Source organism: Centropristis striata, chromosome 8, assembly GCF_030273125.1.
Source record: "Centropristis striata isolate RG_2023a ecotype Rhode Island chromosome 8, C.striata_1.0, whole genome shotgun sequence".
Classification (NCBI taxonomy): domain Eukaryota; kingdom Metazoa; phylum Chordata; class Actinopteri; order Perciformes; family Serranidae; genus Centropristis; species Centropristis striata.
The window spans coordinates 16,100,445-16,118,692 of NC_081524.1; the positions used below are offsets into that span (position 1 = coordinate 16,100,445).

At 35.8% G+C, this 18,248-nt stretch overlaps 1 protein-coding gene across 9 annotated transcripts in view; it reads right to left on the reverse strand.

The window, feature by feature from the left end:
• Window positions 1-18,248, reverse strand: part of adgrb1a (adhesion G protein-coupled receptor B1a) — a 235,587-nt gene that overhangs the window by 50,714 nt on the left and 166,625 nt on the right. For all 9 annotated transcript variants that reach the window (XM_059339469.1, XM_059339464.1, XM_059339463.1 and 6 more), the window contains one exon: window positions 6,813-6,939. In XM_059339469.1, coding sequence (XP_059195452.1) covers window positions 6,813-6,939 — 127 coding nt within the window. The remainder of the gene's footprint in view (window positions 1-6,812; window positions 6,940-18,248) is intronic.

Consider the following 18,248-nt stretch of genomic DNA (forward strand, 5'->3'; position numbering starts at 1 on the left):
CACTGAGGAGGGCCACGGGAGGTCATTCCCTTTGGAAATCTATCAGATAAAGCTGCTGCCAATATTAGCAGCAAATAAATATGATGGCTGCACTTAGGGGTGTGCATTGGCACTGCCCTCACAATTCGATTCGATTACGATTCACCAGGTAACGATTCGATTCAATTCGATTCTACGATGCATCACAATTATACTGCACACAACAAGGGACATTTTTCATCAGTCATGAGGCAATGCAAGCAGTCAGATAGGCCTAATAACAATAGATTTTATTGGCTATATTTTGAAAAGATGGCAAAATGAATCTCCTGCTGAGTTCATCTAAGAGTAAGGAAGGAGAAATGCCTCCTCCTGCCATAAAAAGGAACCTGCTGAGGTGAAGTTTACATCAGCTAAATGTCGAGCCCTTGTTCCTGAGCTAGGGAAGACGTTAGCGCTATCCCACCTAGCTAGCTATCGCTAGCTTTCATGACGCAAAAATGTAACGTTAATGAGTCTTTAAATAGGCTAATACAATGGTAATTTTCTATAAAAGTTTTTCTATAAACTTTCTATAAAAACGTAAATGTTAAGTTCTGTCAAATACTACCACATACTTCAGTCACAATATCAAAACAGTCCTGCTAGCTTACCTGTGCTGCATCAACACATGGCTCATTAGAATATTCAATGAGCCATGTGTTGATGCAGCACAAGTCTGGAAGGACGGGGAGTGGGTCGGGTTAGCGTTGTGTTTACTGGAACTTTGACAGGGGAGCAAAGGCCACCTTGGCCGTAAATTGAACATTTTTTCACAGGGCATCAAGGCCAGAGTGTGAAATTCCCACCCTAGCCCCCACAACTTTCCACTGGAGGAAATAAACATAATCGATTATGGCACTTCGCCGCATCGATGCTGAATCGTGCATGCCCCGCATTGCGATGCATCGCCGAATCGATTATTGTTGACACCACTAGTTGCACTGCTTTCAGAGCTTTCATCGATGGGCTGTTATAGGCTATGACTGCTCACAAGGCTGCTCAACACTGTCCAACTACATCAGTTGAAACCATAATAAAGGATGTCTGACAGTCTATGTGCTTCACTGCGTACAGTGGGTGTCACATGTAGGAACAGTATGCACGTCTTGATTGGCTGGCTACACATTTCAGTGGGCCACCACAGAGAGTAATACCCAAAAGTAGTGTTGGGACAATGAAGCTTCTTGAAGCATTTACTTTATTAACAGAGCCCAAGAGATGGCGCTCTTTGTTCAACAAAGGGCTGAAAACACACTTAATTACTGTTGCTGAAGCCTTTTTTAAGCGAAGAGCGCCATCTAGTGGGGTCAAAGAATAAAGCAAATGCTTCATGAAGCTTCGTTATCCTAACACTACCCAAAAGTCAGAGGGTAGCACTGTATGCATGTGATTGATCCAATACAATGTATTTAATACATTTAATGCTTCACCTTCTGAAATACTGAATATTGCATTTTTACATGTTTACATAAAAATGAACTCCAATTGGAAGAGTCTAGCAGCCCTTAATAAATAAAACACACATACATACATCCTGGAATCTATGAAGACACTTCATTGTCCTGTGGTGCTGAACATCTCACTCAGTCCTGTTTACTGACTTGGTATTCTAGAATATTGACTAATTGCACTGCAAAAAAGGTGTGTCTAAAAACAAGATAAAACACTAAATCTGAGGGAAATGATCTTGCTGCATGGACAGATAATTTAATTGAATGCTTGAAATAAGAAATTAACTCTTCAAAAAAGATAAATGAAAGCTGCCAGCAGTGATGAACTGGCCCGAGCATAGTGACCTGATGATTATTTGTTTCTTAACAAGATATTTTTAAAAAAAATTGTCTTTTTTTTGGTGGGGTTTTTTTTGGTCTTTTTGTGTCTTTTTTTGTGATTTTACATCTTTTGTGTCTTTTTTTTTTGTGTGTTTTTATGTCTTTTTTTGTCATTTTATGTCTTTTTTTGTCATTTTGTGTCTTTTTTTGTGTTTTTGTATTTTGGGGGGGGATTTTTTGGTCTTTTTTGTGTCTTTTTTTTGGTACAAAAGAGATCAATTAAAGCTGCCAGCAGTGATGAACTGGCCCGAGCAGAGTACACTGCAAATTATTTGTTTCTTACCAAGATAAAAAAAACTTCAGATTTAGAAGTGTTAGAAAATGTATCTTGTTTTAAGAGTTATTTTAACATGCTTATTTCTAGATTTAACAATCTTAATTGAAGAAATCTTGTCAAGGTAAATTATCTGTCCATGCAGCAAGATCATTTCCCTCAGATTTACTGTTTTTATCTTGTTTTCAGACAGCCTTTTTTGCAGTGTGCATCTGTCCTGACGACACATTAATTTCGAAGAAAAGGCTTTTGCATGCTTACAACATCCAAAATGATACAAGCACGTTCATTCATCCTGAACACAGTAAACTGGGCTCAGGTTTGGGGGCTTTTGCCTCTGAATGCAGTGGATTTTTTTCCCAAATGTTTTCCTTCAAAAAGCCTGCAGCAAAGTTGGACGAAGCAAAATGGACACGAGAGATGGCAGCAAGAGAGTAAATGGTGTAGTAAGCAGAGGAAGAAGAGAGAAAATATAATGCAGCAAGTGAGGATGAAAAATGGTGTGATGAAATGAACGAGGGGTAGAGAAGGATAGGAGGAAGAGAGGAGCGAGGAGGGAAGCAGAGAGGAAAAAAGAGGTAGTCGTGTTTGTCATGCTGGGGCTGTAAGAGGCTAGCTGCAGACAGAGTGGCTGGGCCATTTAGACGCTACTATGTGTTGCACTAGGAATAATTAGCATGGTATCCATGGCTGTCCACTAATACATAATAAAACGTAGGGACAGGGACAGCAGAATGAGGCACAAGAGGAGCTGCTTATTCCTCCATTTTTGGCAAAAGGAGCAGCAACAATTTAGCTTCCCTCCGAGCGTGTGAAGCCTCCAGACTGCCACAGAGCTGTGAACAGGCTGCCGGCTGCACAGGTGGAGGCCGGCTGCACCGACCACAGGGAGCTGACAATGCACCATTATCGCTCCACTCATATTTTATCTTTTACTCTAATTTAACTCTGATGTACCTGTATGTGAACTAGACAACGAGTAGAGCCATGTCAGCTCTGTGATGCTCTTCTCACTGTAAGTAAAGTAGTGCTGAAGCTAATGCTAGTAGGCCTATGGCAAAGTGTAAATGGTAAATGGACTAAATGCACTTCTATAGAGCTTTTCTAGTCGCTCTGTGACCACTCAAAGCTCTTTACACTACAGACTGACTCATTCACCTGTTCACACACACATTCATCCTGGTGGCAGAGGCTACCCTAAACGCTGCCACCTGCCACCATTGGGAATTCATTCAATTTGAGCAATTTGGGGTTCAGTATCTTGCTCAAGATACTTCGACATGTAGGCTGCCGAACATGGTCTCACAGGAATCCGTGAAATAGCCACGGATTTCGCTTAACTCAAAATCCGTGGAATAGCCACGGAATCACTCAAATTTCCGTGAAACTGACACGGATTTGGCTACAATGCAAGTTAATGACAGTCATATCCCGTGGCTATTCCAACATACAAAGTGATTATGTACATTCACTGAGTGAATATTTAGAAAATAAAACATATATTTCTCGCTAGAAATGTGATCAAAATCCATTTTTATGCAGAAACTAAGTCAAAATATAGATTTTTTTCACTAAAAATGAGAGAACTGTCCGCCATGTTTTTTTGTTCAGACCGCCGGGACCTTGAAAGTCACGTGACTTGGAACAAACCAATAGGAACAAATATTAACTTGCATTGTAGCGAAATCCGTGTCAGTTTCACAGAAATTTGAGTGATTCTGTGGCTATTCCACGGATTCGTGTGAGACTAGGTTCCATCTCCATCATTGGGAAGTGTCATAATATTTTGGCTCATGTCCACTTTCATACAGTGAACATATGTGAGCACACATCAGTTGTGTACATCAATGGTCAGACGGAGCCAGAAATCTACTAATTTCTATCCTGTTTTAATTATTGATTTCTCATGCATTTTCAAAAATGACCCGTAGGGGAGTGGTGAGTCGCATTCTGCCACTGAATCCCAAATGTTTAAGGCCCCGTTTACAGGAGGACGCTTGCGGGTAAAAACGGCAAAATATTTTATGGGAAGAGCCTTTCGTTTAGACGGTGACGACGTTTTTGGGGCTTAAAATTGTAAAAATGTGCCTCCACCCTTCAAAGTGTAAAAGTTGAATCCTCTCCTCCGTAGCGTGCCGTCTACACTGACAAGACACAAAACTCCCTACTAGTGGAAGGAGTAGCTGATGAAAATGTGTGGCGTGAAAACTTCCACATGTCCAAAGATGCTCTTATGGCTTTAAGTGATGCCGCCTGGCATGCATTTTCGTCACTGCACAGATTTCCTCCTGAAAACGCTTGTCTAAACGCGGAATAAAAAGTGAAGACGCGACGCCACTTCTGCGTCCTCTGTTCAGACCGTCCTCATGTTAACGTAGCCTGAGTCGCCCTTATAAATATGCTTCAGTTACCACATGCTCTCTGAAGACACTAATAATTTCCCTTTAACTACATGTGGTATTTGTGAATTACAAGTTTTTGCAATGAGGCTCATTTGCATAGAAAAGGGCCCAATTTTGCACCAAATATATGCAGTTTACCTCATTTAAATGTGAGCAAATAGAACCAGAGCACTGGCAGAGACCAATAGCAAAACATATGTGCAGTAATCACTGTAGCTCAAGATGTTGCACAGAAGTATGAAATTATGGATAAACTGCTTTGTCAAGAACAAGCTCCAGCATGAAACTTCACCTTAAACCACAAATTGACATTTTTACATTTCAAACCATATTCAGCTGTTTGCCCCTGCTAACAATCTTCATGCAATGCTCGGCTATCTATGTCCTGACTCAACAATTCCTGTTATTGACCAACAATCTTTTAGTCAACTAATTAATTAACAGACAAATAATAATTACTCTGAGCACAAAGCACTAACGGAACAAAGCTATGTAGCCTCCACCATTAAAGCAACCATGCCTTCACATCCTGCTCATATGATTCAAACAAAGCAACAACTGTTTTGAACAAACATAATGAAATGTGCCTGGCTCAAGGTGGTTTACCCACAGTGTTTCACCCTGGCCTAGCCTCTCCTCTCGGCTGTGCAGGAAGCAGAATACTCAGCACGGTGCCTACTATGTCTTTAAGAGAGCCTTGGTGTCCATGCTGTTACCAGGGTAACTAGTGAACAAACTGCTTCTGAGGCAATTTTCAGTCTAATAATAACTAATCGCACTGGATGAAAATTCCCCACAAAGGCACTGGCCTTTCCCTAAAGAAACTGGGGCAGGTTTGAGTCACAGGGACGCTGCTGTGGCTTTAACACACATGTCCATGCTCACACACTGTTGTCTCAGTGTCCAGACAGTCTGTAGCCTACTGTACACTGTAAAAAAGGTGTTTAGTCTAAAAACCAGATAAAACAGTAAATCTGAGGGAAATGATCTTGCTGCATGGACAGATAATTTACCCTGACAAGATTTATTAAATTAAGATTATTAAATCTAGAAATGTTGAACGCTTAAAATAAGAAATACCTCTTAAAACAAGATAAATCTAAGGTTTTTTGCATTAATTTACAGTGCACTCTGCTCGGATCAGTTCATCGCTGCTTGCACTTTTAATTGATCTTGTTTTAAGAGTTAATTTCTTATTTTAAGTCTACAACATGCTTAGGTTGGGTCCAACCATCCTGGTTATGGGGGACACTCTGGGTTTTTAGGAGAATCAAACTGAATAGTCTACTGAATATAAAATTAATTTTATGAACTTATACTTATATTTGCCTAAAATATTGATTATATAATTATTTTTAAAGGATTTTTGCATGGATGCTACTTTTAAAATGTATATTTTAAAATCTCACGTACCCCCACACTGCAAATTATTTGTTTCTTACCAAGATAAAAGAACTTAGATTTACAAGTGTAGGATAATGTATCTTGTTTTAAGAGTTAATTTCTTATTCTAAGTGTACAACATGCTTAATTCTAGATGTAATAATCCTAATTTAAGAAATCATGTCAAGGTAAATTATCTGTCCATGCAGCAAGATCATTTCCCTCAGATTTACTGTTTTTATCTTGTTTTTAGACACACTTTTTTGCTGTGTAGTTTTTTAATAAATTTATCTTTTTTTATTCTAGACTACTGGTTTGCAGGCAGCAGCTTCTCCAAGGGGCCTAGTCACCATGGAGAAACCACTCACTGTCTCACATGTTGAAACGAGCTAATATGGAGAAGAATTTGTGGTGTTTAGAAGCAAAAGGGAAAGTGGAGGTGGGGGGTGCATGCAGGTAGGATCTCCATTTATAACATGATCTAAAATCCCTCTCAGCATCTGAGAATCAGTGATCACCACCATCTTAGTGCACAGAAAGCACAACCCCCCACCCCCACGCATTCTGTCTTGGATCATACACTAGATCCTTCTAGGTGCAACATGAATAAAAGACCCCCACCATAAAGAAAAGAAGAAAAGGAATAGGAGAAGAAAAGATAAAATATATCCTTTCCTTTGGCAGGACTATAATAACCTTCTGCAGCATGGCTGTGGCATGTTGAGAGGAGAAAGGGGAGGAGGGGAGAGAGAGAGGAGAGAGGGAGGATCTGTTGATATGTAATGACAATGACGCCCTTTGGAAAAAAAAACAGCTGATGCATTCACATTAAAAGCAACAAAAAACACACCGTCTCCGATACCTTTAAGCAGCGAAGTGAAGGGAGGTTGTCGGACTTACCATGTCGGGGTTTAGCCGTGCTAAAATGGCGAAGGTGGACAGTCTGTCACACACGCATTTGGTTCTGAATGAGTCGACTAGCACGGCTTTGCAGCCCCTGGCAGACCAGGATCCCAGCAGAGAGGAGCTGCACGGGAGAAAACACACACACACACACACACACACACACACACACCGGCACACACACACACATACACACAGAGAGAAGCGATGCGGTGAATATAGAGACAGCCCCGGCAAAAGGAAGGAAAGCGGTTCAAATCCCAGCGCTGCTCCGAATATTTCACCACTTTACATGTTCTCCGGCTGCAGGCGGAGCAGGAGGAGCAGGAGGAGCAGAGCGGAGAGGAGCAGGAGAGGAGCGGTGCTGAGGAGCGGAGAGGCGGCAGGCTGCAGCTCCGCCTGGACCCCCACACACCCGGCATGCACTACTGTTATTAATAATAGCATTATTTTTATTTTAGAACATTTGTAGTGATGTAGTAAAAAAAAAAAAAAAAGTTACTATGGTACTACACACAGGCTAATTATTTTAGATCTAGAATATTTTTTTTTATTCTAGATGCATTTGTGAATGGGTTATTATCCATATTAGTATAATATTTATTTTTATTTATTACCCCTACACTTTTACAATGTTGCATTTTGTCAGCCTGTTTAATAAATAAAGGGCTCCCTACAGTTCATGATGTAGTGGGTCACCTGGTCCAGACAAAGCTCTGCTCCATAACTATCAACCTCCCAGCAGAAAAAACACTAATAGCACTAATAAGTGTTTTATTCCATGTAGGATTACAGCTCAATGTCTGCTACTGCTGCTTTCAAATATAACTGATATGGTATGTGGAAGTCCAAAGTAAAGATACATCAATAAATCAATGAATAGATAAAAAAAACCAACGACTTCATCAACAACTTGATCATAATTATGTGTAACTTTGACTCAGTATATTACATTATTCTGACTTAACAGCCAAACACACAGCAAACACCCCCCAACATGTATTATCATTAATAATATAATTATTTTTATTGTAGAACATTTGTAGTGATGTAGTAAAAAAACAACTAAGTTAAAGTAAAACACAGGCTAATTATTTTCTAGATGCATTTGTGAATGGGCTATTATCCATAACTAATATTAGTATAATATTTATTTTTATTTAATACCCCTACACTTTTACAATGTTGCATTTTGTCAGCCTGTTTAAAAAATAAAGGCTCCCTACAGTTGATGTAGTGATGTAGTGCTCATGTAAAAATGCATCAATAAATCAATGAACAGATTAAATGGAAAGACCTTATCAACAACTTGATCATAATTATGTGTAACTTTGACTCAGTATATTGCATTATTCTGACTTAACATCAGTGTTTGGTTTCTGTCATTCTATTGTTCTATGGTAAAAAGAAAAAAAGTTTGGGTAACACTTATATTATGGAACACATATTCAACATTAATTAGTTGTTTATTAGCATGCAAATCAGTAACATATTGTCTCTTAATGAGTCATTATTCAGTAGTTATTAATGCCTTATTCTGCATGGCCTTATTATACAACCAGTAAGACATTAACTAAGAGTTTTCCCTCAATAACCTCAGAATTATTGATTATTAGTAGTAAGTAAGGAAGTTGTTGTATATGAGTTATGATCTTAATATGCTTTACTTTGTATGGACTTTATAATCTCTACATAGCGATGAACGTAACCATGGAAACGGCAGATAGCAAACACCTTCTCCAGACCTTTGACTGACTGGTGGCTCCTTTGACATTACAATCTACCAATCCTCATCAATCATCCAAAAGGAGCCAATACTTAACCCTCTATGGTACGTAAATTTCTACAATGCATGTTTTTGAGTGATGCGATACTTTGAAAAAGAGGGAAGAGTATAGGGAACCAATAGCAATGCTTTCATGTGTCACATGACCTCCAGGAGGCCATATTGAAACCCTTTTTTGCAGACTTTTCCAAAGGAAACAGCTTTGCAAAAAAATCACTCAAAACGTCATTTCCTGGCCCTTTACAATCTGGAAACAAATATATTCCTACTGATAGCTGAGTAATCCTTCATTTTTGATAGTTTTATACACTTAGACTGTTCAAGACATTAATTTCAATGAGTCGCTGGTTCAATGGTACAATGTTTCCTGTTGAAATTAATTTAAAAAACTTTCTTTTTCACTTGTGCATCGTTATGGTACAATGTTGCCTACGGACAACAAACCCAAAAGCTTCCAAGAAAAAAAAAAGAATTATAACATTTCTTCAGATTATTTTTATTTAGTCTATTTTAAGACAAAAAAACACTCCAAATTTTTTTTCCTAACTGGCATCATAATGTACCATAGAGGGTTAATAATGACTAATATAAGAGCCAATATGTTACTTATTTGCATGCTAACAAGCAACTAATTAATGTTGAATATGTGTTCCATAATATAAAGTGTTACCAAAGTTTGTAATTTGTATTATTTCCTGTAGAAAATTGTAAAGAGTGTCAAGTTATTATTAAGGGAGTGATGAACTACAACAGCTGTGTTTACTTCATATGATTAGTTAATATGGAACAGGGACACAGATTATTATCATCAGGCCCAATGACCACAGCCCTGAGAGTCAGAGCTGTAAATAGTTGTTCTAATTGTTGAGAGATGTTTAGTTGCTGAATAAAGCAGTCTGACATGGTGTAGCTGTAGGGTTTTATAATCTGACACCTCTCACAATTAGGCAGAAATGCTCCGATTGACTGTGTTCCTGACACACACTGGCCTTACATCACTCTGCCTCAGTGCACACAGAAATTAAGCAAATAAGTCAAATTGATGAAAAAGCAGCCAAGTGTAATGAATTAACAACACGCAGAAACAGGCAACAGACTTCAATTCTCTTTGCTCAAATTTACACTTGATTGACTTTAATTTACACTGACGTGATGTAGGAGTTCACAGGTTTAGACTGAGGAATATATAGACGCAATTTAGGCTTTATTTATATAGACAAAACAAATATACAGCAACTGGCTGACTGTTTATGTAAAGTTGTTGTTATTTGGGTCTGACTCCATTTCATAAAGTCAAAAGGTTCTGAGTGTATTCTGCTTTGATTATATCTCATCACATCATCACTGTAGTGATCATACACTACCGGTCAAAAGTTTTAGAACACCCCAATTTTTCCAGTTTTTTATTGAAATTCAAGCAGTTCAAGTCAAATGAACAGCTTGAAAGGGTACAAAGGTAAGTGGTGAACTGCCAGAGGTAAATAAAAAAAGGTAAGCTTAACCAAAACTGAAAAATAATGTACATTTCAGAATTATACAAGTAGGCCTTTTTCAGGGAACAAGAAATGGGTTAACAACTTAACTCTATGGAGTCTTGGGCTATTTTGTCCATTTTTGAATTCTTTTCATGTCTTTGTAAGTCATTTTGTGTCTTTTGGTGTCTTTTTTGTCATTTTGTGTCTTTTTTTGGTCATTTTGTGTCTTTTTTTAGTCCTTTAGTCCAACATAAAATGTGATTTTGAATCTTTTTTTTACTTTCAAAACACTATCATGCTCAATAAAGAATTTTAAATGTTGCAAATGTGCATTAATTTCAGAGTACACTGAGACATTAAACTGCATCATTTTCAATGAAATTCTGGAAAAGTTGGAGTGTTCTAAAACTTTTGACCAGTAGTGTATATCCTTTCACAACACTTGCTGGTACATAATCATCATTTTGTCCATTTGGTTTGTCTGAATCATAGTGAAACTGATACTTTTGGTTCTTTTGTATTCAATCAAATTTTCTTTCACAGTGCGTAAATGTAAGCTGACCAAATATAACATAAAAAAAAAGATTTGCGGACAGCGGGAAACATAAAAAAATATAAACACAGAAATAAACAAAGCAACACTATGAAAATATGACCGTTATCACTTATCTGTCGTGTGCACAACTCCTTCCTCCTCTGGTTGATCTTAAAAGATTTTATAAATGTAATTTCTTTCTGGACTTTATTCAGCCGAGATGTTAACCAAACACTTCAGCAGAAGTCAAATTAAATGTGTGGTTCTTCAAATTATAAATGAAGTTTTTACTGTTGTGACACATCATTGATATGTGAGGTGGGCAGGAACACTGAAGGTTAATTGTAAAAAAGTGACCTTAAAGATGTTAAAATATTCTTAGTAAACTTAGGATATAAAAGAGTAGACTCTGTCCAGACCTCATGAACAGAGGGACTAGTAGCTGTAGCAGTAAACTGCACATTTCCTGACAAATTGTAATAAAATGAATATATAAAATAAATATATGAATAAATAAAAAGTTAAACTGAGAACTGGGACGTCTCATAATTCCCCATCAAACGATCGGAGCAGAGAAACAGGTGAGGATTTACTGTTGGAGTCAGATAATTTAATGTTAAAGGTTTCCTCAATGCATTTCTCAACAAAGAACACTGCTTCAGTTTTACTAAGGTATATTTATATGTATGTAGTGTATTTCTATAGATATTTGATATGTGATATTATAATGTATATGCTGTAGAACGAATGTGTATATACAGCATATGTATTATGTGTTAGTAGATTGTGTAATGATGTATACATAAATGATATGTAGAAATGTGTGTAATGTGGATTAATATGTGAATAATTTTTGTTTTGTTATGTTTTTTATTTTTGTTATGTTTTGTGTTTTCAGCTGTATATTTGATACTGTTGGACCCCAGGAAGAATAGCTGCAGCTAATGGGGATCTTAATAATCAACTAAACTAAACTAAACTAAACTAAACTATGAAAACCCACAAAGTGCAGGCTTATTATAGAGATGATTATTATCAATTATCATCATTCCCCATCAAACGATCGGCGCAGAGAAACAGTTGAGGATTTACTGTTGGAGTCAGATCAGTTAATGTTAACGGTTTCCTCAAAGCATTTATCAACAAAGAACACTGCTTCAGTTTTACTATGAGCACCCACAAAGTGCAGGCTTATTATTCTCCATTATAATATATATAAATATTAGTATATTATAATAAACATCCCGTCTGCCCTGTGACAGGCTGGCCTCCTACCAGATGCAGTAAACATGAGAGTCAACCCGACATCAAACCTGGTTCAAAATGATGACTCATGATTAAAGACAAAGAAGTGACAAATTTATAATTAGTTATTCCTCCATGAGCCCCTAGAACAGTATTAATCTAATATTATCCAGTGTGTTAGACTCTACTGAGCTATGAACAGCTTTATTAATGTTCTGTTTAGATGATGGTGGAGGATAATGTCTAATACATCACTCAATAATCCCCAGTTGGTGTTCAGGTTGTCTTCTCCTCTTGATCTCTTCACCCCAACCAGAGAAACAACAAGAAGGGCTGATGACCAATAATATTATATCACAAGCACACACTCATACATGAAGTGTCACCACGTCACAGAGTTAAAGTCTGCAGACTAAAGTCTGTGTTTGGTTGCATCTGTATGTGTGTGCACTGCAAAAAAGTGTCTAAAAACCAGATCAATCAGTAAATCTGAGGGAAATGATCTTGCTGCATGGACAGATCATTTACCTTGACAAGATTTATTAAATTAAGATTATTAAATCTATGTTGCACACTTCAAATAAGAAATTAAGTTAAAACCAGATAAATGAAAGCTGCCAGCAGTGATGGACTGGCCCGAGCAGAATGACCTGATGATTATTTGTTTCTTACCAAGATAAAAAATCTTTAGGTTTAAAAGTGTTACACTGTAAAAAATAATCTGTTTAATTTACGGTAAAATACCGGCAGCTGTGGTTGCCAGAACTTCACCGTAAAAATGACAGTGAGAGGGTTTTCTACTGTAAATTGAAATGAAAATATCAGCAAAAACTGTAATTTAGACTGAATAATCCTGTTATTTTTAGGGTTATTGTGTCATTCATTCACACATCATGGTATTTCTCCATAAATTTTGCATTAAAATGTTATATTTTGACAGCAAAACTGTGTGTTTCTTCCAGTCGATGACAGAAAAAAGTAAAAGTTTTGTGCTATTCTTTGATTTACGGTAATTAAAAGTGTCTAGTGTCTAGTGTCTAGTGTCTATTTACGCCCTATTTCTGATGTATTTGACAGTGTTTTACTGTTACTTCTACAAACATTTTTTACAGTGTACATAATTTATCTTGTTTTAAGAGTTAATTTCTTATTTTAAGCGTTCACCATGCATATTTCTAGATTTAACAATCTTAAATTAAGAAATCTTGTCAAGTGAAATTATCTGAATTATCTGTCCATGCAGCAAGATCATTTCCCTCAGATTTACTGTTTTATCTTGTGTTTGGATGACCTTTTTGCAGTGTGTGTGTGTGTGTGCGTGCGTGTGTGTGTGTGTGCGTGCGTGTGTGTGTGCGTGTGTGTGTGTGTTAGCCCCAGGAGGTGCCTCAGTGCTGACATTAGCACATCACCTTTAACAGAAATCCAATATATTAGGACTCAGTGCAGTTTCTGTGAATTGTTGACGTGATTATCTGCTCTGTGAGCCTCACGGCCTGCAGACCGTTCGGCCCCCACCGTCTAATTGGATAATTTAGGTGCTGGTCCAGCAGCCCTGCATGGAAGAATGTCCTTTGCCAAGAACAGGCCACATGGATGAAAGCCCTCTGCCAGCACACACACATCAACATGGGCTTTAATCCACACAGACACTACACTGTAAAAAATGTTTGTTTAAATTACAGTAAAAAACTGTCAAATTGCATCAGAAATAGGTCGTAAAATTAAACATTGTACATCACCGTAGTAGATACTTTTAATTTCTGTAAATCAAAGAATAGTATAAAACTTTAAATTCTACTGCCATAAACTATAGAAAACACACAGTTTTGCTGTAAAAATATAAAATTTTCATGTAAAGTTAATGGAGAAATACCATAATGAAACAATTATCCTAAAAGTAATGGGATTATTCAGTATAAATTACAGTTTTTGCTGATATTTACATTTACATACACTCACTGTATTTTTTACGGTGATGTTCTGGCAACCACAGCTGCCGGTATTTTACCGTAAATTAAACAGATTTTTTTTACAGTGTAGGAGGAGGACTCACTGGTTGGCTTACTAGATCTATAGCTCCAAACATTTACCTCACTCTGTTATGTTGGGCATTTCTGCAAAGAATTTAACTTTAAAAATGCTTCCTTCACAAATGCACATCAGACAGGTCTCCTCACTGTCCGTTTTTAAAAGTCATCTTAAAACCTATATGTATTCCTTGGCTTTTAACTACGCATGAGACTCTGCTCTTGTTTTTAGTGTTTTATGGTTTGCTTTTTTTTTTTTTTTTGAACAATGTTTTTATTAATTTTCAATAAGAACATACACTAGACACATAATGAAAAGCAGGCAGACCCCGCTGAACACACATACACAAAAAATAAATTAAATAAAATGAATAAAAATTAAAGTAAAATAAAAAAGTGTGTGAATATAAAATAACAATTACAAGAAATAATACTATTTTTTTTTTTTAAATAAAAAGATTGTTACACTCATTATGCTTACAGATAAATATAATCTACTGTTGCTTGAGAAAGTCCATTAACGGTGTCCACACCTCTTCAAATTCTTGCACTTTACCCCTAATTACATAGGTTGGTTTGCTTTTATTTATCGTTTTTTAATTTGTCTTTTAAAAAGCAATGAATCTATTTATTTTAGTGTTTATTCCTGTTTTATTTATTTTATTGTCTCTTGTTCTGTTTGTTTATGTACAGCACTTTGTTGCGCCTGTGGTTGTTTTAAAGTGTTTTACAAATAAATTTGAGCTGAAAATGTTTTAACATCACAGAAGCTTTATGTATGACTGTGTTAATATGTGTCTTAACCCTCTGGAGTCCATCTATTTATTGAAAATAGACATGTTTTATTTACAGTAATAACTTTATTTATATCTGATATGTAGACAAGCTGAGAAAGCCAGTTGAAAGTGCATCATAGGAGTTTTAACAGTGTGACACTTATGTTTCTAGACCATTTTTAAAATGTGAATTTTCTTTCTACAATGAAAACTATTACTATTTTTAATGTACATGCAAATAGACTGTTTTGTAGTTTTATTATGTATTTTTTTCTGCTGTTTTTGTGTGTATAAATGGTAAAAAAAAAAGAGCTACATTTCCATAGAAACCTGTGTCTTTTGTTTGTATTTTGAAATGAAAAATACTAGATGAAAAATCTGACTGATAACCAAGTTTGTGATGAGAAAAAGGAGCCATGCATGTGATGTAAGAAATTAATTCATAGGAAGTTGACAAATTTGTACCAAAATCTCCTGAACTACAGAGGTTTAATATTGGATACAATTAGGGCAGGGCAATATATCGATATAAAAAAATGTATCAACATAATTTTAAATGTGATATGGAATTAGACCATATCACATATATCGATATAGTTCTTTTTCCCACCTTTCTTTATATATAAATGCTGCACTTACTAGGGTTTGTCATATTTAGTTCTATTGTAATGTTCATTATTCTTTTCTCATATAAATATATTAATTTCAGAAAAAGATTGGCCTATTTAATTTCATAGGCTATTTTTATTTAAGATATTTTTTATTTAAATGTGCACTTCTTGGAGCATTGATTTTTTTTTAAAGTTTCTCCTGTTGTTATACAGTATTTATGTTCACTTTTATAAACGGTTTCAATAAAACTACTTGTGACTTTGACTGAACATTTGCTCTGACTTTGCGCTAAAAAATATCAGGACATACACTACCGGTCAAAAGTTTTAGAACAGCCCAATTTTTCCAGTTTTTTATTGAAATTCAAGCAGTTCAAGTCAAATGAACAGCTTGAAAGGGTCCAAAGGTAAGTGGTGAACTGCCAGAGGTAAATAAAAAAAGGTAAGCTTAACCAAAACTGGAAAATAATGTACATTTCAGAATTATACAAGTAGGCCTTTTTCAGGGAACAAGAAATGGGTTAACAACTTAACTCTATGGAGTCTTGGGCTATTTTGTCCATTTTTGAATTCTTTTCATGTCTTTGTAAGTCATTTTGTGTCTTTTTTTGATCATTTTGTGTCTTTTTTTTGGTCATTTTGTGTCTTTTTTTGATCATTTTGTGTCTTTTTTTTGGTCATTTTGTGGGTCTTTTTTAGTCATTTTGTGTCTATTGGTGTCTTTTTTTGTCATTTTGTGTCTTTTTTTGGTCATTTTGTGTCTTTTTTTAGTCATTTTGTGTCTTTTTTTTGGTCATTTTGTGTCTTTTTTTGTCATTTTGTGTCTTATTTTTGGTCATTTTGTGTCATTTTTTAGACCTTTAGTTCAACATAAAATGTGATTTTGAATCTTTTTTTTACTTTCAAAACACTATCATGCTCAATAAAGAATTTTAAATGTTGCAAATGTGCATTAATTTCAGAGTACACTGAGACATTAAACTGCATCATTTTCAATTAAATTCTGGAAAAGTTGGTGTGTTCTAAAACTTTTGACCAGTAGCGTTTATCGTGTATCGATATTCAGCCTGAATATATCAGGATATGACTTTTGGTCCATATCTCCCAGCCCTAGATACAATTTTACATTTCATAGAATCATTCCAACACTTAGTAGACTCACATAGTGAGACTGATGAGGTCATCAAGGTAATCTGAATTTGGGTTTATGCTTTACATTAAAACAGAAACCCTGCACTACACACTGGGGACATGTCACATTTTATTATGGAGATTGTTGAACCCAGAGTTTGTGAAACATGACCCATATAAAGTGACTTACAGTCACTATGGATCAGCCTCTGCTGCTTCACATTACACTGATTTCCCCCTTTCTCCTAAAATCTTCCTCTTGCATTGCCCCATCTTTATGGATGTGCAATAACACAATGTTGGACTTGCCTTGCAAATATTGATTTTTAATATTTTTTAGAAAGATATGAACTTCCAGCACTCCGCTTATCATCTTAACTGTAAAAATGTCAAATCAATATATAAAGTCGCTGTTAGAATCTAAGCTATATTTATTTGCTTATTTAGAAGGTTTATTGCTGCACAGTCAATAGTTTATATTAACATTAAATCAAATGAGCATGTTGATGGAGACAAACTGTGACAAACCCACCAGATCTGCAGCTGGTTATAAATCTATGAGACATTTAAGCATCTTTTAGTTCATTATTGTGGTTTTCAGGATCAGGTTTGGGTTCATTCAGTTTCACTCACTGTCCTACTGACTAATCTACTAATGTTGATTTTTTCTTATTATGTTCACTACAACAATTGTAACAACTGTATGATAGTACGTGTATTTAGAAGTTGTTCACTGCAAAAAAGGTGTTTAGTCTAAAAACCAGATAAAAACAGTAAATCTGAGGGAAATTATCTTGCTGCATGGACAGATAATTTACCTTGACAAGATTTATTAAATTAAGATTATTAAATCTAGAAATAAGCATGTTGAACACTTAAAATAAGAAAAGTGACTGACAATTATTTGTTTCTTACCAAAATAAAAAAAACTTTAGATTTAGAAGTGTTAGATAATCTATCCTGTTTTGAGAGTTAATTTCTTATTTTAAGCGTTCAACATGTTTATTTCTAGATTTAATTATCTTAATTTAAGAAATCTGTCCATGCACGTTTGCACCATACGTTTATTTTCGGAAAATGCTTAGTTTTAGTTTAGTTTTTCATTAGTTTTAGTGTTAGTTTTAGTTGTTGTATAATGGGGTATTTGTTGGGTGCCAGATTAAAAAAAAGTCACAATAAATGTTTCCTTTATTTCTTTGTCTGATCCATCTCAGCCCCAATAAGTTTATTAAGTCATAAAACCAGATAGATGAAATAGATTTCATATCAACCAAAAAGGTTTACGGATGAAAAAAGTTGACAAAGACGAGAACGAAGGACATTTTCACTATAATTTTAGTTAGTTTTTTAACCACAAAATACAGTTTCAGTTAGTTTTTATTTTAATTTCAGTTAAAGAAAAAAATTTTTTCAATTCTAGTTTTCGTTATTTCATTAGTTTTGGTTAACTATAATAACCTTGGTACACATGACTCATATCCATGTTTTTAAAGGGGGAACAAGCTGCCCAAACAGATGTTGAGTTGATTGGCATATGACTTGTATTAATACACTTTGAATATAAATAAAAGTGTGCCGTGTGAATACAAAGAGGCAACAAACAGCCTTTGTTGTAAACAAACATGGCCCCTGCCCACTGAGCTTCACCTCTTTCTCATCGTATTACAGCAACTGATGAAGATTCAGGTCCACAGCGGTCAGTCCAGCATCTCTGATGGTTGAGGCTGTTCCTCCACATCAGCACTTAGTTGGTAAATTAATTGAGACAGCCAATTGATTAGTATGATCAGATGGGAGGCTCCTTAATGGCTGCAGCCTGCTGAGCAATGTTTAGCAAAATAAATACC